The sequence below is a fragment of the Mustelus asterias genome, chromosome 4, assembly GCF_964213995.1.
Source record: "Mustelus asterias chromosome 4, sMusAst1.hap1.1, whole genome shotgun sequence".
Classification (NCBI taxonomy): domain Eukaryota; kingdom Metazoa; phylum Chordata; class Chondrichthyes; order Carcharhiniformes; family Triakidae; genus Mustelus; species Mustelus asterias.
The window spans coordinates 140,316,758-140,343,598 of record NC_135804.1 but is presented as its reverse complement, the minus strand read 5'-3'; the positions used below and the strand labels follow the sequence as shown (position 1 = coordinate 140,343,598).

Below are 26,841 nucleotides of genomic sequence, written 5' to 3'. Positions count from 1 at the left end.
TAGGTGGGATTGTAGACAGTGAGGAAGGTTATCAAAAATTGCAGTTGGATCTCGATCAGCTGGGGAAGTGGGCTGAGAAGTGGCAAATGGAGTTCAATACAGATTAGTGTGAGGTGTTACATTTTGGAAAGGCAAATCAAGGTAGGACTTTCAGAGTGAATGGTAGGACCTTAGGGAATGTCGTGGAATACCTTGGCGTTCAGGTGTACATTTCTCGAACGATGGAGTCACAGGTAGATAGGGCAGTGAAGAAGACTTTTGGCATGCTGGCCTTCATCAGTCAGGGCATTGAGTGTAGAAGTTGGGAAGTTATGTTGCAGGTGTCCCGGATGTTGGTGAGGCTGCACCTGGAGTATTGTGTTCAGTTTTGGTCGCCTTGCTATAGGAAACATGTTATTAAACTGGAGAGAGTGCAGAAGAGATTTACAAGGATGTTGCCGGGACTCAATGGACTGAGTTACAGGGAGAGATTGAACAGGCTAGGACCTTTTTCTTTGGAGCGTAGGAGACTGGGGGGTTGATCTTATAGAGGTATACAAGATCATCAGAGGCACGTATCGGGTGAAAGCACACAATCATTTTCCTAGGGATGGGGAATCGAGAACTAGAGGGCATAGGCTTAAGTTAAGAGGTGAAAGAATTTACCTGTACACAATAATTCTGTCAAGAGTTTGTGAATCTGGCTTGCAATACATTCTGTTTCTTCTGTAATGCTTTCAACCTTTTTCTGAGATCTTTTCCTTTTTCTGCGACTGTTTCTGGCTGCACCTTTAGTTTCCGGAGAGTCTGGCAGGCTTCGGAAGTCACAATCGGACTCCTCATTTTCATTAATTGTTTCAGAAGGTTTCAATTCTGCAGAGTGCCTGTTCGGAGTCTCCCTGATTTCTGGATTCTTTTCCACAGGTTCAGTTTCCCCTACATCCGTGTCATATGGGTCTTCTGAGGCATCACTGTCTGCATCAGTTTCCTATGACACACAGGTATGTGAAGAATCGGACATTATCTTACACAGCCTAAGGTAGGTTTTACATTAGAATCCCTACAATACCGAAGGAGGCCATTCGGCCCATCGAGCCTGCACCGACAACAATCTGTTTCGCCAACCCCATCCCTTTAACCCCACGTTTTTCCCTGCTAATCCTCCAACACTAATGGGCAATTTAGCATGGCCAATCAACCTAACCCGCACATCTTTGGATTGTGGGAGGAAATTGGAGCACCCGGAGGAAACCCACGCAAACACAGAGAGCAGACAGCAACCCGAGGCTGGAATTGAACACCGGTCCCTGGCACTGCGAGGCAGCAGTGCTAACCACTGAGCCACCCCACAATGGGCTGAACTTTCTGGCCTTTCCCATCAGTGGAATCTTCAGCAAGGGGGGCGGAGGGGGGGTTTGTAAGTTCCCACCTATTGAATAGCTACTTAAGATATATCAAGCTCTATAGTATGAAAGGCCTTTTTTTGACTTTCCCTATCTATCCTGCCTCAGCCCTATAAATCCCCTCCATGTCTGCATTCCTCTGACTTGTCCACCCCCAAACTTTGTTGCTCCAATAGTGGTGACATCTGCCGAGGCCCTAAACTCTGGAATTCCTTCCTCAAGCTTCTCCACTTTTTAAATGATCTCTCCTCCTTTAAGACACCAAATAAATTCTACCCCTTTGACTAATCTCTTGGCCACTTGCCCCAGTATCTCCTCATGAGGCTTGGTGTCAAACTTTCTTTGTTAACAGTGAAGACAGTGCCTTGGGGATGTTTTACACTGTGTTAAAGTGACCTGCAGCAGCCCTTCAACCCACAACCTCAAAACTCTCAGATCCTTTGACTCTAATCTCTGCTGCATCCCCCAACACTGGTACCTGCACCTTCAATGGCCTAGGCCTCCATGCTGTAGAACTTCCCACCTAAATCCTTTTGCCTGTTCACCACCCCACCCCCTCCTTTATCACTTGTTACTGTTGTAACCCAGATCCCTTTTTGCTCAGCTGATTTTATAAAATTCATTCATGGGATGTGGATGTCACTGGCAAAGCCGGCAAATATTACTCTCAGGAAAGTGGTGATGAGCTATCATCTTGGCTACAATGGCTTGCCAGGCCATTTCAAAGAGCATTTGAGATTCAATCACATTGCTGTGGATCTAACATCTTGTGTATCCAGACTAGGTAAGGACAGCAGATCTTCCCCAGTTAGTGAACCTGTTGGGTTTGAAGGTCACCATTATTGATACTTTTTATTGATTTAATGAGTGTCTTAAAGAGGAAAGGAACGGAATTCCAAAACTCAGGTCTGTGGCAATGTCGGAGTGATTTAAAATCGGGAGTGCTGAAGAGGCACTTGGAGGAGCAGGGATGCATGTAGGGCTGGAAGAGGATAAAGGGTTGGGGATGGGCTAAAGAACCACACACCCGCACACACACACACAGGTTATCCTGCGATCTCATGCCCAGATTTGTTTCAACACATGAGAGAAGACTCACTAACAGTGAGAACGATAAACACAAAGTCAGGAGTGTTGATTTTCACTCTGCACAAACTGCTGCAGTTTCTCTTTCTCAAAAATTTTTTAAAAACTTGTTTGCACTCATTCACCCTGCATCAAGCGCACTTACCTCATCTTCCTCAGCGAACAGCGATGTTAACAGCCCCCAGTACTCTCGAATCTGATCATTAGCCGAGAAGAAGTTAAGCGTACTTTCATTACTCAAAGTGGACTCTTCAGAAACCAGCTTCTGCAAGAGAAAAAGCACTTGGTTTTAATTGTGTATTTTAAGTATTATTTTTACCTAAAGGAGGGCTTCTCAGGATCAATCACCTTCTGTAACGTCGAGCTTAAGCAGACATGTAGAGGCAGATCACAACACAGTGATTAATCACGCAGCAAATCTCATGTGGAAAGGAGGGAGAGAGATGCTTTGGTATCTGGCTGCCTTAAGCTACTTGCCTAGAGAGAAAATGAATGGTTTTGTGTCTAAACAAACAGGCATCAAACTGCTACTCTGCACCCCAAGATAATCTATCTACTGTCCCAAACTCCATTTAAAATGGATACTCCATTTAAGAGTCTTCATTTACATAGAAACAGGAGAAGGCCATTCAGCCCTTCGAGCCTGCTCCATCATTCATTATGATCATGGCTGATCATCAAATTCAATTTCCTGATTCCCCCCTTTCCCCCATATCCCTCGACTCCTTTAGCCCCAAGAACTACATCTAATTTCTTCTTGAAATCAGACAACGTTTTGGACTCAACTACTTTCTGTGGTAGTGAATTCCACACATTCACCACCCTCAGGGTGAAGAAATTTCTCTTCACCTCAGTTCTAAATCGTTTATCCCTTATCCTCAAACTATGACTCCTAGTTCTGGACTCCCCCACCCTGCCTAACCCTGTTAGAACTTTATACGTTTTGAAAAAATCCCCTCTCACTCTTCTAAACTACAGTGAATATAATCCTAACCGACTTAGTCTCTCATATGACAGACCTACCATCCCAAGAATCAGCCTGGTAAACCTTCACTGTACTCCCTCTATAGCAAGAACATCCTTTCTCAGATAAGGACACCAAAACTGCTCACAATACTCCAGGTGTGGCCTCATCAACGCCCTATACAATTGCAGCAAAACACCCCTATCCCTATACTCAAATCCTCTCACTATGAAGGCCAACATACCATTTGCCTTCTTTATTGCCTGCTGTACCTGCACGCTCACTTTCAGCAACTGATGCACGAGGACACAAGGTCGCGTTGAGTATCCACCTCTCTCAATTTATACCAATTCAAGTAATAATCTGTCTTCCTATTATTGCTACCAAAGTGGATAGCATCACATTTATCCACATTACTTTGCAGCTGCCATGCAGATGCCCACACACTCAGCCTGTCCAAATCACGCTGGTTACTCATATTTAAGAGTCTTCATTTAAAATGGTTACTCTATTTAAGGAGAAATGAACTCCTGCACTCTGTCATTATGCAATGGACATGAATTCTAATTATGACCAGGCCAGGAATATCTGCACCGAGCACCAGACACAAACTGTTTATTCCTGAAACAATTAGCATTTAAATAGCGCCATTAGTGCATTACAATGACTCAATGCATATGACAGGAGCAAAAACAGACAAACTTTGACACTGGGCCACATAACAGTGTTATTGGGACAGATGATCAAGAGCTTGGTCGATGTAGGAGGCTTTAGGAAACTTCTTAAAATGACACCCACCAGGCAGAATCCAGGACCAACAAAAGGAAGTAAAGAGATGATTGATCAACCTTTTCTGATCGGTCTACGATTCTTCCCTGGAGAAAAGGCATCATAATGTGAAATGCAAACTCTTAGAGATGGGCATGCAGATGCCAATTCCCATGATTAGAATGATAGAAACGCAAAATGAAAATAAATGCTTACGTTGCTCTTACAAATATTGTCACGGTTGCAATTCAGATTTCAGGAGAGTGGCTTCTATTAGTAGAAACCCAGCATTCATGCTACTGAAACTGCTTCCCTTATCCCAGTTGTTGTAGGCCTATAGGTCAATCAGCAGGATTAGAGAGTTGACTTAAAGAAACCAGTTTCTCAGAATCCAAATTAAAATGGCGGCAATAAAAAATCCGCTTTACAGCATGAGACAAGAGGCAAAAGATGGTGAGTTGGCATCAGCTGGAGGTTTAAAATGTGAAAGCATCTCAACATTTGAATCAGTTGTGCTTCATTTATTTAACATTAACCATGGCAATTATTTCAAGACATCTTGATCACCTCTAATAAGCTGTTTATGATTGAGTTAAAGATTCGTAAGTGTAGCCCGGCAATCTAATTTTGGAATTTTATACTTTTGCATTTTATTTTTGCTTTGCTCTTGATTTTAAGAGAACCTGTATTAAATTTCTAAAAGTTAGTTTTAAATCAAGGTCTACAAATTAAGTGGATTGCTCTTTGATTGAGTCAAATAATTAATCAATAGTGATCAGTACTGCTATTAACTATAGACTTTGACCAAGAGTCATCTGGATTCGAAACGTCAGCTCTTTTCTCTCCTTACAGATGCTGCCAGACCTGCTGAGATTTTCCAGCGTTTTCTCTTTTGGCTTCAGATTCCAGCATCTGCAGTAATTTGCTTTTAACTATGGACGTGTTTTTTTCTCAGGGCTCTGTTTTCATACCAGAGAGACCATGTTCATATCTGTTTTTATATCAAAACTACTGTTATTTTCCCTTTTATTTTGGCAAATCTAGCATGAAAAGTTGTTTTCTATTGTTTTATAGAAATCAATTTGTACTGCATTGACTGACCTTTGACCTACAAGGCAGAACAATGGATCTAATAGAAACTTACAAGATAATGAACGGCTTAGATAGGATGGACGTAGGGAAGTTGTTTCCATTAGCAGGGGAGACTAGGACGCGGGGGCACAGCCTTAGAATAAAAGGGAGTCACTTTAGAACAGAGATGAGGAGAAATTTCTTCAGCCAGAGAGTGGTGGGTCTGTGGAATTCATTGCCACAGAGGGCTGTGGAGGCCGAGACGTTGAGCGTCTTCAAGACAGAAATTGATAAATTCTTGATTTCTCGAGGAATTAAGGGCTATGGGGAGAGAGCGGGTAAATGGAGTTGAAATCAACCATGATTGAATGGTGAGTGGACTCGATGGGCCGAATGGCCTTACTTCCGCCCCTATGTCTTATGGTCTTATAACCTTGGACATGGGGTGGTCAACAATGGTGTGGAATCAGGAGATGGAGTTCGATTGATGGACAGCTTAAACTAACTGATGGAATGTGGGAAGAGATTTGTAACCAGCCCGGGTACTGCTGAATCCTGCAAAGCCTGTAAGCTTCACAGTGCCTGAGAGAAAAAGTTGATGAGAACTCATTGCCAGACTCGTGTTTTGAAAACAACTGGATAGAGGTCTCAGGCAGCTGGATTGGAGCCAGAAACTGAACCTAAGGGGGCAAAGCATCTGCAGTGGAATAGTCAACCACTGAAAATGATGGGAGAAAGGATGTCGACAGAATGACTGACTGGAGAGTCCATATCCATGCAAGGTTATTTAGAAGTCTGGTGATGTACAAAGCAAGGGGAATTTTACCATGTTAGGGAACTCTCTCAAACAGACTAATTTGGGGATGCCATTTGTGCTACAGTGAAAGGTATCTTTTTTCATACACAGCTTTTTCTTCCTTTCATTACTAGTAACATTTAATAAAAATTATTTTGCATCGAGTCACTCATTCCTGTTTGTCCACAGTGCAGCTCCGAGCCCATGTGAAATTCTAGAAAGAACTCACAAACACAATATAGAAACCTGAGAGTCATAAAAAAATGTGCATCAAGGCTATTCTTAGTCAAGCTGTTCATGACGGATATTCATTTAAACAATCTGCACGATACAAAGAATTAGCAAACATTTGATTCTCTAACCTCTAAAAACTCATTAAGTTGACTTTTAACGTCTTCCTTCAATTCATCGCTGATCTTGTCAGATGAGGTGATAATTTCTGATGGCAGCTTTATTTCAACTAAAGAACTGACCGTCTGAAAAATAAGAACCATGGATAATGGATCAGAACATTGGGTGGAATTTTCTGGGCGGGATTTTCCAGCCACGTTCGCCCCAAGACCAGAAAATCCCATCTGACGCCCCCCCCCCCCCACCCCCGCCTACTACAGGACAGGAAAATTCCACCCATTATCTTTTTCATTCTGCAAACTGGGTTCAATTGCAGCCCAGACTGATGAAGTGGAAGTCTCTGACAATGCACACAGTATCCTGGGCTTTATTAGTGGGAGCATAGAGTACAAGAGCAAGGAGGTTACGCTGAACTCATAGAAGTCACTAGTTCAGCCTCAGCTGGAGTACTGTGTCCAGTTCTGGACTCTGCACTTTAGGATGGATGTGAAGGCATTGGAGAGAATGCAAACAAGCATTCACAAGAACGGTTCCAGGGACGATTGGAGACAGGAGTCCTTACAGAAAAGAATGTTGAGGGGAGATTTGACAGAGATGTTCAAAATCACGAGGGGTGCGGCTAGAGTAGATAAGGAGAAACTGTTTCCACTTGTGAAACATTCGAGAATGAAAGGGCACAGATTCAAAGTAAAACTGAAAGCAAAAAAAGAGGTGTGAGGAGAAACATTGTTTACGCAGGGAGTGGTTGACGTCTGGAATTTTCTGCCCGAGTTGTGGCGGAGGCAGGTTCAATTGAAGCATTCAAAAAGCAATTAGACTGTTATCTGAGAAGGAAGAATGTACATGGTTATAGGGAGAGGGTGGGGAAATGTCATTCGGCAAGTTGCTCATTCGGAGAGTCAGTGAAGACAAAAATGGTCCAAATGGCCTCCTTCTGTGCCCCAACAATTCTGTAATGAATAGAACTGAGTGAGCAAGTGGTCTACAACACAAAGGTTGATATGGGAATGAGATCGCCAGAATCTGCAGTATTGTGCTGTTGACTGATCTCTTTCTCTGTGATTATCGTGCACCATGATATTATATGGCCAGCAGCTAGCACATTGGGCCACAATGGTCTACATGGCTTTGGAAGCTAGCACTATGGCTGTGCCAAGCAAAATCTAGACATTGTCCTCTGCCCTCCAGCCTTTGGCTCTTCCCCTGTACTCTTCACCACCTCGGTTCATGAGGATTGGCCGGAGGAGATGGTCAAGGGAAATGCGAGAAGAGGCCAACAGCATTCATTGATTTGTAGCTTTGCATGAAATCAGTGCCCTGATGGGAGCAAAGATTAAATTTATAAAGCAGAGCAAAGATCAGAAGAGGATCATGGAATCCATAGAATCCTGCAGTGCAGAAGGAGGCTATTCGGCCCATCGAGTCTGCACCGACCACAATCCCATCCAGGGCCTTTTCCCCATAACCCCATGTATTTATCCTAGCTAGTCCCTCTGACACTAAGGGGCAATTTAGCATGGCCAATCAACCTAACCCGCACATCTTTGGACTGTGGGAGGAAACTGGAGCACCCAGAGGAAACCCACACAGACATGAGGAGAACGTGCAAACTCCACACAGACAGTGACCCAAGCCGGGAATTGAACCCGGGCCCCTGGTGCTGTGAGGCAGCAATGCTAACCACTGTGCCGCCCATTGAATACATCAATAGAGTGAAGCTTTGATTCTCCACTCTGACACCGGATAAGTTGAAATTTCTAGACTGGCCACAGAATATTTCTAAGTTTCAATGTGACTGTCATTAACAGAACATCTTCTGAGAATTAAAAGTTCTCTCGACTTTTGGATGGCAAGAAGCTGGTTACCTTACTCAGCTCTTTCTGAAGGTCCTCAAATTCATGGTATTTTCTCTCGATGGACCAGCAGTCCTCTGCAGCTTCGAGGCTTTCAATGTCTATTTTACAAGATGGATCCTCTATTTCTCCCCAGGATATCTGCAAAAGATGCAAGATTATCGTCTCAGAACATTCCTCTGCCCATGACAAGAAAAGAAAATCTGACAGGGCTGATTTCAATGGGAATTACTTTTCTCAATTCTTGCGTGGGATGTAAGCTTCACTGGCAAGGCCAGCATTTGTTGTTCATCCCTAATTGCCCTTGAACTGAGTGGCTTGTTGGGTCATTCCAGAGGGCAGTTAAGGTCAACCACATAGCTGTGGGTCTGGAGTGACATGTAGGCCACACCAGGTAAGGATGGTAGAATTTCCCCTCTAAAGGATATTAGTGAAGCAAATGGATTCAATTGATGATAGTTTCATGGTTACTATTACTGAGGCTACTTTATATTTCAAAGAAAATTACAGCACAGGAACAGGCCCTTCGGCCCACCAAGCCTGCACCGACCATGCTGCCTGATTTAACTAAAACCCCCTATCCTTCCAGAGACCATATCCCTCTATTCCCATCCTATTCATGTATTTGTCAAGACGCCCCTTAAAAGTCACTACCGTATCCGCTTCCACTACCTCCCCCGGCAGCGAGTTCCAGGCACCCACTCCTCTCTGTAAAAAATCTGCCTTGTACATCTATTTAAACCTTGCCCCTTAAACCTGTGCCCCCTAGTAATTGACTCTTCCACCCTGGGAAAAAACCTTCTGACTATCCACTCTGTATTTATTCAGATTTATTAATTCCACCATCTGTCCGGTTAGTATTTGAATCCGTGTGTGTCTATTAGTCAGATTAATAGTCCAGTGACATTAGCATTATGAGACATCTCCCTATTGGTTCAGGGCAGGTTTAGCTTAGCTGTGATCGCTCTGCACAATTAAATAGTCTCCAGATCCTCACTGTCTAGGCCCAGTGAAAAATGACCACTTATATGAAGGGCAAAGTGAAACTGAGGCCAAATAACTTTTTACAGGTTTCAGCCTGCATTTCCCTACAACCCTTCACAGAGTATAGAGACATATAGCATGACCAAGGCAGATTCTCAATTCAGCAACTTGCATTTATACAACACCTTTAACAAAGTAAAACATCCCAAGGCACTTTACTGGAGTTTGAGCAAACAAAATTTGTCACTGAGCCATATAGACATATTACGGTAGATTATGAAACACATCGGGCGCGATGTCACCGTGACGAGCTGGTAAGATTAGGCGTGAGACCAAAAATCCAGTTGGCGCCCATTTTAGCCGCAAGCATCTTCCTGGCCCTATTTTGCCGGTGAGATTGACTTTGTGCCCAGAAAACAGGTGAAGCCGATTTAAATAATTAATGCTTTGCACGTCAGCAACGAGTCCCGGATGGCATCATCCAGGCTCACATACACTTACCTCCTCACCGGCGAGAATCACAGCTGGTCTCCATCAGTGGAGACCAGGTATGATGGCCTCATCAGGGCGGTAGAAAAGAGGCCATTGAAGCCCAGTACTCCGGGGCAGGGCTGGGCAGTGCCCATGGGGTAATGCCAGCCTGGCACTGCCCACCAGGCACCATAACAGTACCAAGGGCAGTGCCAAAGGGGTGGTGACTGAGTGGGAATGGAGCCTGGCTGGGGGTGGAGAGCGGGAGCTCTGCAGGTAGTGGGTGATAGGCAGTAGGGAGTGATAAAGGGTTGGGGCAGAGGTGGGGGGGGCGGTGGGGGCGGGGAGAGAAGACAAGCACAGAGAGTGAGCGATTGGCAGGGGGAGTCCAGCACAGGGAGCAGGGAGTGAATGGCCGCAGAGGGGGGGTCATGGCGGGGGACTCATTGGGAGAGTCCCGATAAGCCGGCAACCCGTGCTGCCATTGGGGGGGGGGGGGGGGGGGTGGGGTGGGGGGGGGAGGAGGTGACAGTGCTGCCAATGATGGGAGATCAAGGCACCTGCGCAATGGTGCCCCGAGCTGTCTGCAGCCGGCTTCACCGGTAAGTTTAGGCTCCACCCTCACCCTCTGGTGAGAATCTCACTGCTGTCAAGAAAAGTAACATTGTATCGTAAGATTGCATTTTCAAACTTGCCCAAAAAACAGGTCTGAAACTCTCCCATTTTCTCACTTGTTTGGCACTTGGAATTTTTTTGGTAAGCTTGCACCCTTGGTCAAAAAGACAAGTCGTGGGTGGGATTTCACAGCCTTGCTCATCTCAAAACCCTAAAATTCCACCCGAGGTCAACAGACCTTTCCATTGTCCCCCCTTTGCCCACTCTGATTCTCGTGGCAGCAGGGGGGGGGAGGAAGTAAAATTCCGGCCTGTGTCTTTAAAAAGCAAAGAGAGATAGAAAGATGATGGCTGGAACTCTCCGGCCGTTCACACCCCACTGCAAGCCAGAATGGAAAACTTGGCACTCAACCAAATCTCCGTCCACTGCAGCAGGACCAGAGAATCCCATTGGAATGAATGGCTAGAAAATTCCGGCTGGAGATGGTTTAAAGACGGAAGTCCAAAGTTTAGGCTCACATCAGTTGAAGGCACATCCACCAATGGTGGAGTGATTAAAAATTGGGGATGTACAAGACCCCAGAACTGGAAGAGCTCAAATATTTCAGGGGGACTTGGGGCTGGAAGAGAGTAAAAAGATGGAGGGGCAAGGCCATTGGAGGGAGGGGATTTGTGAACAAGGTTGGGAATTCTAAAATAAAGCTCGTATTAGCCAGGAACGAATGTACGTCAGTGAGACGGGGTAAATAGGGAACGGGGCTTGGTGCAGGTTACGACATGGGCGGCAGAGTTTTGGATGCCTGAGATTGTGCATGAGGGTTTCAGCAGCAGATAAACAAAGGCGGGGCAGAGAGAGGATCAAGCAATGTTATGGAGGTGAAAATCGGTGGTCTTAGCTATGGTAGTAACACATGGCCAGAGGCTCATAATGGGGTCATTATTAACACCAAGGTCACAACCAGTCTGGTTCAATCTCAAACAGTTACCATGGAGAAGAATGCAGTTGGCGGTGAGGAAAGAGTTTGTAGTGAGGACTGAAGATAATGGCTTCAGTCGTTCCAATATTTAGGCTGCAAATCCCGTAATGGCCATTAAAGAGGCGGCACAGTGGTTAGCACTGCTGCCTCACAGTGCCAGAGACCCAGATTCGATTCCAGCCTTGGCTGACTGTCCATATGGAGTTTGCACGTTCTCCCCGTGTTTCCTCCGGGTGCTCTGGTTTCCTCCCATCATCCAAAGATGTGCAGGTTAGATGTTGCCCCTTACTGTCCCAAGATGTGTAGGTTAGGGGTTACAAGGAAGGGATGGGACTGGGTAAGATGCACTGGTGGAGAGTTGGTACATCCTCGATGGGCCGAATGGCCTCCTTCTGCACTGTAGGGATTTTATAAGTCTCACGAGAGGCCCACAATAGGGTGTGCAGCGGTGAGATTTCAGATCAGGATCTTTCCTGTCCCCTGCTGATGACATGATCACGTTTACACTCACGATGGGTGTGAGCCTGATTAGCATATTTTATATTAAATTTGAATGTAATAACATCTTAACATCTGCCCTCACTGTGTTGTCCCTCCAGCTGGTGAGAATTATATTGGTTTTCCAAAGTGAAAACCACTCATTATGCCCATGCCAGGGACACAGGTAAATATAGTCCCGGGTAGTGAGAGACAGGTCCTCTGGGGAACTCCATTGTCATGATGTGGAGATGCCGGCGTTGGACTGAACTCCATTGTATCAGACTGTCCAATACTGTACCTCATATTTAGGTGGCCAATGTTGAAGATTGTTCTGTTCCATAGCACTGACACATCTTTCTCTTTGAGGATAAAGAATTGTATAAAATAAAGTGATTCTATGACATTACAATATTATAATATAGAAAATTCGGCCTCTGATATTCGGGTAAGCGTTCTCCAAGGCGGCCTTCCCGACACATGACGGCGCAGAGTCGCTGAGCAGAAACTGATAGCCAAGTTCCGCACACACGAGGACGGCCTCAACCGGGATATTGGGTTCATGGCACACTATTTGTAACCCCACAGAGTTTCACTGGCTGTCTTGTCTGGAGACAATACACATCTTTTTAGCCTGTCTTGATGCTCTCTCCACTCATGTTGTTTTGTTTCTTAAAGACTTGATGAGTTGTAAGTATTCGCATTCCAACCATTATTCATGTAAATTGAGTTTGTGTCTTTATATGCCCTGTTTGTGAACAGAATTCCCACTCACCTGAAGAAGGGGCTTGCAGCTCCGAAAGCTTGTGTGGCTTTTGCTACCAAATAAACCTGTTGGACTTTAACCTGGTGTTGCTAAACTTCTTACTGTGTTTACCCCAGTCCAACGCCGGCATCTCCACATCATGATTACAATATTAAACAGGAACACTGAAGACCGAGGCTGCGAAACATCCACAGGCCGTCTTCATGAAAGAAAAATTAACAACATACCTCTGAAACAGTTATCTTACAATTTCTTAATGACGATCTTTCACTTTCAGGGGAAAGAAGAATATCTTCTTTTATCCATTCCGGCATCTAAAATGAAAACATACGGCAACGTACTCAGCACAACATCACCAACAGACTGAACAATGTGAGCTGCATCATCATGAGGAGGACTGAACAGAGATCACAAACCCAACCACAGGACATTACTGGAACCAAGATCTCCTGAATTACTCTCTTCGTGAAATAGAAAAGTCAAAAAGACAAAAACATCCTTTCGGCCAAAACCTGGTAGCTAGTGGGTAGACCAGGACTATAAATTAATTCCTAATTAGGAACTGGGGCGGGGAATGCTAAAATCAGGAATGGAGTTACCTCATCTCATCTCCCAATAAAATGGGATTTGCCACTATACGAATCCAATCACCGCTGCTCATGCAATGACCGCGTTAAACTGCTATTTTCATTACTTTATTACATCTTATTCTTGCACGCTTGTTGGTGCTCAGTCCACAGCCAGTAATCAGTTCATCATACCAAGATGTTTTGTTTTAAAACTATCTTCAAACTAATCAATGGCTGAATATGGATAATCCTTCATGTCCACTGCAAAAACCAGCGATTATGCTTTGTAACCCAAAGTAAACTTTCATCTAGCGACCAGACTGAATTAGTTTTGACAACAAAATGACATGGTGGTACAGTGGTTAGCACTGCTGCCTCACAGCACCAGGGACCTGGGTTCAATTCCGGTCTTGGGTGTGTGTGTGTGTGTGTGAAGTTTGCACGTTCTCCCCGTGGGTTTCCTCCGGGTGGTCCACTTTCCTCCCACAGTCCAAAGATGAACGGGTTAGGTTGATTGGCCATGATAAAATCACCCCTTAGTGTCAGGGGGACAAGCAGGGCAATACTTGGGGTTAAGGGATAGGGCCTGGGTGGGTTTGTGGTTGGTGCAGACTCGATGGGCCAAATGGCCTCCTTCTGCACTCTGGGATTCTATGATTCTATGGACAAGTTGTGTTGTTGTGTACAGTTAACTCAGAGTCCAATTTGCTGTGGCAACATGCACTATTTACATGAATGTTGTAATCTTGGGAGGCTTTAGATTCACTATCCATTAATCAACATTCTTTCCATCACATGGCTGACAGGACTCTCTCCTACTCTTACTGCCAGCTACTGGTGTGGATTGAAAGGGTTCACAGATTGATACTCAGCCTGTGGAGTCTCATTCTGAACACACCCTCCTTGACCATCATGTCTTGGGGTAGGACTTGAACCCAGAAGATTCAGGCTCAGGGACAGGGGATGCTACGCTACAAAAACAAAATATACATACAACTATATATAGTATCTATAACAAAGTCAATTGCTTCATAAGTCACTTCCTCGCAGTTGCTTGGGAACACAATAGTTCAAAAATTCTTTTGAAGTATTAAGAGATAGAATCAGAGATTACCCGCAAACAAATGCACATTTCTGTAACTCTGTCGAAGCTGGCGATTAACTCTACAGTTAAACCTATTGTTCACAAGATTTGCTGGGAAAGTAGGGGGGGGGGGGGGGGGGGGGGGGCGCGGGGGGTGGACTGAAGCTGATGTTTCATAGCCACGCCTTTCTAGTATTGATCGAGGATTTCTGGCTTAAGCAGCAGCATCTTGGTGATGTAGCTCTGTGCATCTTTCACTGCACGGACAATAAAGCCACGGTGGCACAGTGGTTAGTACTGCTGCCTCACAGCTCCAGGGACCCGGGGTTTGATTCCGGCCCTGGGTGACCGTGCAAAGCACATTCTTCTCGTAACTGCATGGGTTCCCCCCAGTTGCTCCTGTTTCCTCCCACTGTCCAAAGGTGTGCAGGTTAGGTAGATCGGCCATGCGTTGCAGGATGTGTAGGTTAGATGGATTAGCCATGGTAATTGTGTGGGGTTACAGGGATAGGCCTGGGTGAGATACTCTGTCGGGGTGTCGGTGCAGACTTGATGGGCCAACTGGCCTCTTCTGCAGTGTAGGGATTCTTTGATTACTGTTGGACATGATCTTGAGGATCATATTCAGGTCCAATCAGTGGATTTTCTGCATCTTGGATATAAGTATTGCTAAATATTCCATCACTGGAAGCTTTGTAGAACATCAAAGTTGTTGGCAGTATCAAATAGTCCTAGGCTTCCATGAACGATTTCCAGAAGTGGATGACAATTATTCTGCACTGTGGAAATGGTCACTTAAAATAAACCATCCCCAACGAAAAAAGTGTCAAAAAGCGTAAATTTGCAAACGAACACAGGAGGCAGTTGTGCCCCTTCTATTACATTTAGATTTTGACACAAATACACCTCCCAACAAGATCTTGCAGGACAAAAAACTTAAAGTTTAATTTAAAAATCTAGTCAAAGGGAAAACAAGATAATAGGCATTGCTGAACAATTATCAGTTAGTTTTAAAAGGATTTGCAACAGACCTCACTTGAGGAATTTAAATCTTCTTCTTCAGCAGAATCTACAGCTTGGTTGTCGGGGGAAAGTGATCGAAAGCTGTCGTCAACATTTCGAAATTCAGGAACCAACTGACCATCAACTTCATCCTCGTGGTCGTCTAACATTGGCTTGGTTTTAGGATTCTTCTTCTTTTTCTTGAATATGTTGAAAATATTTGGAACTTCTCCAATCAAAAGTAAAAACAAACAACAATAAAACAATGAACAATTCCTTATTATAACTAGAGTACCAGCATCCTCGTCCGAGGAGAATTGTACAATGCAAACCGGAGACCTGCACAATGCAAACCGGAGAATTGTACAATGCAAACCGGAGAATTGTACAATGCAAACCGGAGAATTGGCCTGAATGTTTTGCCTGTTGGACATGCAGAAACTGGCACATTTTGCTTCCAGCTGCAAGTACACCGTAATGTGATTTCACATTGCCTGGACAATTATTGGGCAGCTAGCGAGAAATGCATGCTGGGATAGGCTCAGTGCTGCTTCTAATATGGCACTTCTAATATGTCTCCCAGGAGGACAGCCACTGCGGAGCTGTAGACTTGTAAAAAAAATTACAATGGGAAAACACTGCAAACAGTGTCTCGGCATCATAATCACACATAAGCCTCTCATCCCAAGAATGAGTGACATGAATCTTCTCGGAACTGGTTCTTTTGCAATTGTACCCTTTTCTGAACGAGACCACAACTAGTACACAGTATTTCAGATGTGGTCTCACCAAGACCTGTACAGCTTCAGTAAAACTTCTCAACCTTTATACTCCATTCTCCTTGCAATAAAAAGCTAACATTCCATTTGCCTTCCTAATCACTTCAGATCTTCATGCTTAGTCTTTGTGATTCATGTACAAGGACATCCAAATCCCTCGGTACTCGAGTTCTGCAATCTCTTTCCATTTATATAATATACTGTTTTTCTAATCTTCCTACCAAAATGGACATGTTCACATTATATTCCATTATATTATATTTGCCCACTCATTTAGCCCATCTATGTGCCTTTACAGACTCTACCTCGTCTTGACAACTTATCTTTCCTACCTATTTTGGTGTCATCAGCAAATTTAGCTATCATACATTCAGTCCCTATATCCAAGTCATTGTAATAGATTGCAGATAGTTCCCCAGCAGCGATCCCTGTGGCATTCCAACACAAAAAGGACCAGTTTATCTCTACTCCGTATCCTGTTAGCTAACCAATCCTTTATCCATGTTAACATGTTACCCCTATACCATGTGCTCTTATCTTGTGTAATAACCTTTGATGTGACATCTTATAAAATATCTTTTGAAAATTTGAATTCACCACTTCTTTTTCACACAGAGGGTGGTGGGCGAGTGGAATCGGCTGCCGTCAGTGGTGGTGGAGGCGAACTTAAGAGACTCCTGGATGAGTACATGGAGCTTAATAGGATGGAGGGTTATAGATAGGTCTAGAAGGTAGGGATGTGTTCGGCACAACTTGTGGGCTGTAGTTTTTCTATGTTTCTCAGGTTCCCCTTTATGCACATTGCTTGTTACTTTCTCGAAAAACTAAGAAGATAGTTTAACATAATTTCCCACAGAGCCATGTTGACTCTGTCTGATCACATTATGAAATGTCTAAGCATTCGGATATAAACTTTCTTAATAATGGATTCTAGCATTTCTCCTACGACAAATATCAGGCTAACTTGCCTATAGTTTCCTACTTTCCAGGTATTATATTTGTTATTTTCCAATCTGCTAGGACAAGTCTCCAAACTTGGATACTACCCCTCTTTCCTTCAACAAGTAAGAGATGATTTTTAGTTTAGTTTATTTATTAGTCACAAGTAAGGCTTACATTAACACTGCAATGAAGTTACTGTGAAATTCCCCTAGTCGCCACATTCCGGCACCTGTTCAGGTCAATGCACCTAACTTGTCTTTCAGATTGAGGGAGGAAACCAGAGCACCCGGAAGAAACAAAGAACAAAGAACAATACAGCACAGGAACAGGCCCTTCGGCCCTCCAAGCCCGCGCCGCTCCCCGGTCCAGGATTGAATCCTGAATCCAGGATCCCCGCCCAATTTTCCAGCCTATCTACATCCTAATATCCTATCCACCAAGCTGTCCCTCACAGCTACGATGCTTTGTTCATCACAACCTATTAACTCACCCCCACCCCCACCATTCCAGACCATGTGATCTCCAGGGAGAGGCGAAAACCCAGAGTGAAAACCCCAGGGCCAATATGGGGAAAAAAAATCTGGGAAATTCCTCTCCGACCCCCTGAGGCGATCGAAACGAGTCCAGGAGATCACACTGGCCCTGATCAGAAAATGCTTCCCAACCCTATTCATTTCCACTTCTGCTTTACGAACACCATCTGAATTCCCTGCCCCCGAGACAGGTTCCCAACTATCCGCAGTCTCGCTCTGTACTGGCACCAGCAAGATGATCATAGAATGAAGCCTTGAAACGAGAAACAAAGAACAATTAGCCCGCGCCGCTCCCTAGTCCAAACTAGACCACTCTTTTGTATCCCTCCATTCCCACTCCGTTCATATAGCTGTCTAGATAAGTCTTAAACGTTCCCAGTGTGTCCGCCTCCACCACCTTGCCCGGCAACACATTCCAGGCCCCCACCACCCTCTGTGTAAAATATGTCCTTCTGATATCTGTGTTAAACCTCCCCCCCTTCACCTTGAACCTATGACCCCTCGTGAACGTCACCACCGACCCGGGGAAAAGCTTCCCACCGTTCACCCTATCTATGCCTTTCATAATTTTATACACCTCTATTAAGTCTCCCCTCATCCTCCGTCTTTCCAAGGAGAACAACCCCAGTTTACCCAATCTCTCCTCATAACCAAGCCCCTCCATACCAGGCAACATCCTGGTAAACCTCCTCTGTACTCTCTCCAAAGCCTCCACGTCCTTCTGGTAGTGTGGCGACCAGAACTGGACGCAGTATTCCAAATGCGGCCGAACCAACGTTCTATACATCTGCAACATCAGACCCCAACTTTTATACTCTATGCCCCGTCCTATAAAGGCAAGCATGCCATATGCCTTCTTCAATACCTTCTCCACCTGTGACGTCACCTTCAAAGATCTGTGGACTTGCACACCCAGGTCCCTCTGCGTCTCTACACCCTTTATGGTTCTTCCATTTATCGTGTAGCTCCTCCCTACATTATTCCCACCAAAATGCATCACTTCGCATTTATCAGGATTGAACTCCATCTGCCATTTCTTTGCCCAAATTTCCAGCCTACCTATATCCCTCTGTAGCCTCTGACAATGTTCCTCACTATCTGCAAGTCCTGCCAGTTTTGTGTCGTCCGCAAACTTACTGATCACCCCAGTTACTCCTTCTTCCAGATCATTTATATAAATCACAAACAGCAGAGGTCCCAATACAGACATGCAGACATGGGGAGAACGTGCAAACTCCACACAGACAGTGACCCAAGCCAGGAATCGAACCCGGGTCCCTGGTGCTGTGAGGCACAGTAAAGAAGTCTCACAACACCAGGTTAAAGTCCAACAGGTTTATTTGGTAGCACAAGCTTTCAGAGTATCGCTCCTTCTTCAGGTGAATGACTGTGAGGCAGCAGTGCTAACCACTGTGTCATCGTGCCGCCCCACGATTTGAAAATTAATATAGGATATAATTTTAGAATATAGAGGGAGGCTATGATGTGTGTGCTGGACCTTTTATCGTGACTTCCAGAATGCTAGAAAGTAAAGGAGAATTGGAATACCTAGTCAAAATATATCATGCAAGAGGCACAACAGGGTAAAGCTGTAAAACAAAGATTCACAAAGATGTATCTAAGGAGAATGACTCACTTTTCTTTGATTTCTTTTTCTTTTTCTTGATTTCCTTGGGAATTTTACTCTCCCTGCAAGAATAGAACAATAAAATCTCAACATTTCAGGTAAGAAATGCACAAATATAATGATTAAATCTGTCTTGCTTGCAAAAAAAAATAACCTAATGGCACTATTTCAAAGAATAACAGGCGCAGGAGTTCCCCTCAGAATCTTGGCCAATATTCATCCTTCAATCAACATCACAAAAATTAGCTGCTGCATTCACAACATTAGTGACGACATTGCAAAAGCACTTCATTTGTTACAAGATGACTTGCAACACCACAAGGTTATGATAGATGCTATATAAATGCAATAACTTTCTTGCTTCTAACTTTGAGGTCGCACGGTGGGACAGTGCCTCATAGAGCCAGGGACCGGGGTTCGATTCTCAATTTGGGTCACTGTCTGTGCGGAGTCTGCATGTTCTCCCAGTGCCTGCATGGGTTTCTTCCAGGTGCTCCGGTTTCCTCTCAGTCCAAAAAGACGTGGTTAGGTGCATTAGCCTTGCTAAATTCTCCCTCAGTGTACCTGAATAGATGCCGGATTTCGGCGACTAAGGGATTTTCATAGTAACTTCAATGCAGTGTTAGTCATAGAGGTTTACAGCATGGAAACAGGCCCTTCGGCCCAACTTGTTCATGCCAACCTTTTTTTTTTTAAAAACCCCTAAGCTAGCCCCAATTGCCCGCATTTGGCCCATATCCCCCTATATGCATCTTACACATGTAACTGTCGAAACGCTTTTAAAAAGACAAAATTATAGAGAATGTAATGTAATATAATGAATGTTAATGAAAGCCTACTTTTGACATGAATAAATAAACTTTAAAAACTTCTTTCAACAATCTAACTCCAATAGTTAAATGAGTTTAGTCATTGCATAGCAGAGTCAAACACACGGCTCAACGTCTAATCTAGATGGAATCGTCCAATCAGCTGGCTACAACTGGCTGAGCTCCTCTAATGTGGCCCCTCCTGATCCAGTGACGCCACATGTTTGGGAGATCAGGTTTGGCCCTAGCTCTGAAGCTTCCCGACTTTGAGTCTGCTGGCTGCAGAGTAAAGGGTTAAAATCAGGAGCAAGCAATACTGATGTAACTACAATGCAAAATCACAGTTACTTTAAGTAATGGCGATCTGATGGGAACCTCATGTAAAGCACTGAGATCTACACATGTACCTGTAAATAAACAGGAACTTTTTCATACAAGTAACAGCCTATAGTAGTATTCTTGTGGTAGCTAGCAAACCTTAACGAAACCCTCATTCAGGGCCCAAACCCAAGATTGATTCGAGTCCAATTTGGACCTCCTGGCAACAACACGGCCTCACGAGTGGAGTCAGAGCTCAAAGAGGAAGTGGAGTCACTGAGATTTCGTTGAAAAACAAATGAGAGATAGAAACAACAACATATATTAGAAAATTGCTACTCACTTTCGGATTTCTTCATTTGTCCCAGTTTTCAGGGGAGCCTCTGGAACGACTTCCACTTTTTTAGTTTCAGGTAAATCTTCATCCAGAAATCTGATCAAGGCCTGATTGATAAAGTCAGCATCACAGACTGTATTTATCACTTCCTCTAAAACTGTTGGGGATGGAGGGGGTGGAAATATTAGGGAAAAGAAATTGGTTTGACAATGAATGTTTCTTAAATCAGAGTGCATCGTAACAATGTCAAAAATGCCTCATATACAGTTTTACCACCCATAGTTACTTCACTCTGCTGCCCTAAAGGGCTGCCTTGTGCTGGAGTACAATTCCATGGACACGGCCTGTCCTTTGTCAGCTTGTAGAATGAAATTTGCTTGGCTGCACAGCCAAAGTGGATCCCCACAACTAGTTCTTCCCAATTCCCGTATCCACCTATACAGATGCGCCATAGAAAGCATCCTTTCTGGATGTATCACAGCCCACTATGGCTCTTGCTCTGATCAAGACTGCACGAAACTACAAAGGATCATGAACGAAGCTCAGTCCATCACGCAAACCAGCCTCCCATCCATTGATTCTGTCTACACTTTCTGCTGCCTTGGAAAAGCAGCCTGCATAATCAAGGACCCCGTGCACCCTGAACATTCTCTCTTCAAACTTCTTCCTTTGGGAAAAAGATACAAAAATCTGAGAACACGTACCAACCGACTCAAGAACAGCTTCTTCTTAGCTGTCTTCAGACTTTTGAATGGACTATCATATATTAAGCTAATCTTTCTCTACACCCTACCTATGATTGTAATACTATATTCCATACCCTCTCTTTTCCTTCTCCCCTATGCACTCTATGAACGATATTTTTTGTCTGTGTTGCCGCAAGAAGCAATGCTTTTCACTGTATCCCAATTCATGTGACAATAAATCAAATCATGCATTCATTCCAGACATCCTTTCTCTCCTGATGCATTACAGTACCATCCTCTATTATTTTAAACACATTTAAACATAAACTTTAAAAATCCACCACTGCCAACCCCATGTCTCTCAGTTCAACGTCTAAACAGCACAGCACGAGGTAGGGAATTCAGTTGGTTGGATGTTAAAATTAGCAATAATCTAAAATTAACTTAAGTCACAGTTGTCCTATACCAAGAAGCTGCCAGGGAAATCTGAAATTACAACTTCCCTCTACAACCCAATCCATGAGAAATAGATTCTGACAAAATCTCAGGTTAAATATGCACAACATTACCAATGTTTCTTAAATCAGAGTGCATCGTAACAATGTTAGTATTGTGTCGTATACAAGTTTACCGCCCGTAGTTACTTCACTCTGCTGCCCTAAAGGGCTGCCTTGTGCTGGAGTACAGAGCTAATGTGGTTATTAATCTTTGGTCTGTCCCATTCTGTAGCATACAAGAGACTCCAGTTTTGGCAGGACATTGAAGTTAATGGGGTGTGAACGTCCATGTAACACTGACATGTAAATTTCTTACACTGGCAGTACCCAATCCCGCAGTAAACTTACAGATTACCGCAGGTGATTACTGTGATGAAACTGTGCCTTTAAGAAATATACTCAAATCATGTTTCTTGCAAGAAGCAGTATTTTGTTGCAAGGGGTTGATTTGTCTGAATAAAACACGCAGCTTCATGCTGAGACTGCATTTTAGTTTGTCTAAACAGAGTTAATGCATTTGTGTTTACTTGATTTTTCCTTGGGGTTTCAGAATAGAGTTTTGATGAGGTTTATTGACAGAGACAGAGTCATGTGATTAATGGGAGGAGCTAACCTTGTAGGAAAGACAGTTTTATAGTTTCATTTTTAAAAATACAAACAGTTCCTGCCTGGTTCTGAAAGAAGCAAGACATGTCTTTCTCTCTCTCTCTGGAGGTTCTCTTGGAGCTCCAGGGCTGGCAACCCAAGTACAAGCCTGTGTTTTGCTAACTGATTCTTTTTATTCATGAGACATGGGTGTCGCTGGCTAGCCAGAATTGATTGCCCATCCCTAGGTTGCCCGAGGGCAGTTGAGAGTCAACCAGATTGCTGTGGCTCTGGAATCACATGTAGGCCAGACCCAGGTAATTACAGCAGATTTCCTTCCCTAAAGAACATTAGTGAACCAGATGGGTTTTTGCGACAGTCAACAATGGTTTCATGGTCATCAGTAGATTCTTAATTCTAGATATTTATTTTCGAATTCCGCATCTGCCGTGGTGGGATTAGAACCCAGGGCCCCAGAACATTAGCTGAGTTTCTGGATAAACGGACTAGCAATAATACCACTAGGCCATCGCCCCCCCATTTTGAAGAGGGCTTTAAGTGTGTAAGAGGAATATTGCTCAAAATGGAACTCATAGGGATAGGTTAGCAGTTAAGAATTATATTCTGTCATGTTTAAGTATTGTTCAATTGTTAAATGTTAAGCTAATTCATTTGTTATAGTTAAAACTGTGTTGTTAAATAAAGCTTGTTTTGATAAAAGCTTCCTAGTTTGTCAGTAGAATTGTGCCTGAATTGAAGCATCCAATCCTCACACTAATGCCAAAATAAAAAAATTGTTAGTCTGGCTTCATAATAGACCTTGGTCTGATACCCTAACATAACGGAAAAGATTTAACCTGAAATAACTGTCCTGCAAGCAGTCAATCCAATAAGGTTACTCTTAGGTAGGGCAATAGCAGAATGCCAAAAGTTAACTAAACATGATATAAAAGCAGCTATAAAGAAAATATATACAATATAGACAATACAATCAATCAAGCAGACGCAGCATGGATTCATGAAGGGAAAGTCATGTTTGACTAATATACTGGAATTTTTTGAGGATATAACGAGTGCGGTTGACAGAGGGGAACCGGTGGATGTGGTGTATTTAGATTTCCAGAAGGCATTCGATAAGGTGCCTCACAAAAGGTTGCTGCAGAAGATTAAGGTACACGGAGTTGGGGGTAAAGTGTTAGCGTGGATTGAGGATTGGCTATCTAAAAGAAAGCAGAGAGTCGGAATAAATGGGTGCTTTTCCGGTTGGCAATCAGTGACTAGTGGCATGCCGCAGGGATCGGTGCTGGGGCCTCAACTATTTACCATATACATAGACGATCTGGAGGAGAGGACCGAGTGTAGGGTAACAAAGTTTGCGGATGACACAAAGGTGAGTGGGAAAGCAAATTGCGTGGAGGACACAGAGTCTGCAGAGAGATTTGGATAGGCTAAGGTGAGTGGGCAAGGATCTGGCAGATGGAGTATAATGTTGGTAAGTGTGAGGTTATCCACTTTGGAAGGAATAATAGTAAAATGAACTATTATTTAAACGGTGAAAAATTACAACATGCTACTGTGCAGAGGGACTTGGGGGTCCTTGTGCATGAATCACAAAAACTCAGTTTGCAGGTGCAGCAGGTGATCAAGGCAGCAAATGGAATGTTGACCTTTATCGCGAGAGGGATGGAGTATAAAAGCAGGGAGGTCATGCTGCAACTGTACAGGGTACTGGTGAGGCCGCACCTAGAATACGGTGTACGATTTTGGTCCCCTTATTTAAGAAAGGATATATTAGCTTTGGAGGGGATACAGAGAAGCTTCACCAGCTTGATTCCGGAGATGAGGGGGTTAGCTTATGAGGAGAGATTGAGTAGACTGGGCCTGTACTCATTGAAGTTTAGAAGGTTGAGGGGAGATCTTATAGAGACATATAAGATAATGAAGGGGCTAGACAGGGTAGAAGCAGCGAGGTTATTTCCACTTACAATGGAAACAAGAACTAGGGGGCATAGCCTCAAAATACAGGGGAGTAAATTTAGAACAGAGTTGAGGAGGAACTTCTTCTCCCAGAGGGTAGTGAATCTTTGGAATTCTCTGCCCAATGAAGCAGTAGAGGCTACCTCGTTAAATGTGTTTAAGTCACAGATAGATTGATTTTTAACCATTAAGGGAACTAAGGGTTATGGGGAGCGGGCGGGTAAGTGGAACTGAACCCACTATCAGATCAGCCATGATCTTATTGAATGGCGGAGCAGGCTTGAGGGGCTAGATGGCCTACTCCTGCTCCTATTTCTTATGTTCTTATGTAATAGAGTGTTTAAACCTGTAGGACAATTACTGAGTGTTCTAGAGACAGCTAGATGGTGTAGTGGTTAGCACTGCTGCCTCACAGCATCAGGGACCCGGGTTCAATTCCGGCCTCGGGTCACTGTCTGTGTGGAGTTTGTACATTCTCCCCGTATCTTCAAGGGTTTCAGCCGGGTGCTCCGGTTTCCTCCCACACTCCAAAGATGTGTGGGTTAGGTTGATTGTCCATGCTAAATTGACCCTAGTGTCAGAGCAGGCAAATATGCAGGAATAGGGCCTGGGTGGGATTATGGTCGGTGCAGACTCGATGGGCCGAACGGTCTCCTGCGGCACTATAGGGATTCTATGATTCTAAAATAAAATTATCACTAAACTTGGAATGTGATTGAGAACTATATTGAACTTTGACTTAATGATTTTTAGTTGGAGGACAACAACATGCATTTGTTAGCACCTTTAGCCCAGTAAGAGATCCAAAGATTCCATGTGGGTCATTAAACATTGAGGTAATGGGTAAAGGGGAGTTACGATTAGGATATCAGAGTTTTGGATGAGCTGAAGCTTACAGAGGACTGAAGATAGGACAGCAATGCACACTTTTACAGAACATATTAAATGAGAACCTCATCTTGAAGTTTCTTTCGGGCTTTAGCTCAGCCAGTTCTGGTACCTGCCTTTCAACGCAACAACTTCCTTCAGCACGTGCCGGTAACAGTTCAAATTCCATAACGAATCCGGAAGTAGATTGTATATCAGGGCTTCCGAAATCTTTCTCAGAAAATACACCTCTTCATGACGGGTTTGGAAGACCTTCTCTCTGCAACAATACATTTTGATCAGTTTTCTTTCTAATATAATGGGGGTTTTTTTTGTCACACTTCAAGATTGGTCTTCAAATCATTAAATAACTTGTGGCAAATCTAGTATTCAGTCGATGTCATGTTTTAGAATGACACACTCCATTGAGGTTTCAGAGGTTAGATACATTAAATCCTGTGGTATTGCTCTGAACAGACCCAACAAATTCCCACTTCCGTCTCTGACCCGTGTTAATTTAGCCGCTCTGAAAATCAGCCAAGGTTTCTGTTCACTATCCAGCAAACAATTTTTATTATTCTTTAATGGGTTTTGGCCTTGCTAACAGCATTTGTTGCTTCTTCCTAATTATCCTTGAATTCAGTGGCTAGTAAGGCCATTTCAGGGGGCAGTTTATATATCGTCACATATTGGCCAGGTAAGGACAGCAGATTTCTTCCCTAAAAGATGGGTTTTTACGACAATCGATGATGGTTGTCATGGTCACCATTACGAAGGCTATATTCCAGATTTATTAATTCAAATTAAATTCCATCAGTTGCCTGCCACTATGGTGAGATGGGCAGCACGGTGGCACAGTGGTTAGCACTGCTGCCTCACAGTGCCAGGGATCCAGGTTCAATCCTGGCCTTGGGGTCACTGTCTGTGTGGAGTGTGCACGTTCTCCCCGTGTCTGCGTGCGTTTCCTCCGGGTGCTCCGGTTTCCTCCCACAGTCCAAAGATGTGCAGGTTAGGTTGATTGGCCATGCTAAATTGGCCCTAGGTCAATGTGTGGGGTTATGGGAATAGGGACTGGGTGGGGCCAAATGGCCTCCTTCTGTACTGTAAGTGTTCTATGAGATTCAAGCCTATATCTTCAGAGCATTAGCGTCAGCTTCTGACTTACTAGTCCAGTGGCATTACTACAATTTCTCTCGCTCTCCCTTTTGGGTGTGGGTGAGAGTGCGTTGTATGGTCTCTTACAGGCACGTAGCCTGAGTGGCTGATCTATCAATTGTAACCACTGGGACAAGCAGATACTACACAAGTTCTACACAGTACAACTACATATAGAGCTGCACTCCCATGCTAGTTGTCATCTTCCAAGAGCATTGAGGCAGTGAAGGACAAAATGATTTACTCAATGCCAGGTTCATGCAAAAGGTAGAAATTAATCAATTTATGGGCCACAAACCATAATCATCCATTTAACAAAATGGGATTTCTGATCAGCCTGAATTAATAATTGTGAAGAATTACACAATTTCACAAGAATTCATAGTCAAGTGATAATGCCACTAGGTGATGGCCTACTGATATTATCACTTGACTATTAATCCAGAAAGTCAGTTAATGTTCTGGGGACCCGGGTTCAAATCCCACCACGGCAGATGGTGGAATTTGAATTCAA

General features: G+C 43.9%; 1 protein-coding gene across 1 annotated transcript in view; it reads right to left on the bottom strand.

The window, feature by feature from the left end:
• The window catches only part of LOC144493024 (uncharacterized), a 58,002-nt gene that overhangs the window by 11,133 nt on the left and 20,028 nt on the right, over positions 1–26,841 (bottom strand). Inside the window, exons 4-12 of the mRNA XM_078211817.1 lie at positions 25,310–25,452; positions 20,567–20,717; positions 19,106–19,158; positions 15,245–15,444; positions 12,788–12,874; positions 8,284–8,412; positions 6,430–6,543; positions 2,614–2,733; positions 646–967 (exon numbers count right to left, since the gene is read on the bottom strand). Of these exons, the coding sequence (XP_078067943.1) occupies positions 646–967; positions 2,614–2,733; positions 6,430–6,543; positions 8,284–8,412; positions 12,788–12,874; positions 15,245–15,444; positions 19,106–19,158; positions 20,567–20,717; positions 25,310–25,452 (1,319 nt within the window). The remainder of the gene's footprint in view (positions 1–645; positions 968–2,613; positions 2,734–6,429; positions 6,544–8,283; positions 8,413–12,787; positions 12,875–15,244; positions 15,445–19,105; positions 19,159–20,566; positions 20,718–25,309; positions 25,453–26,841) is intronic.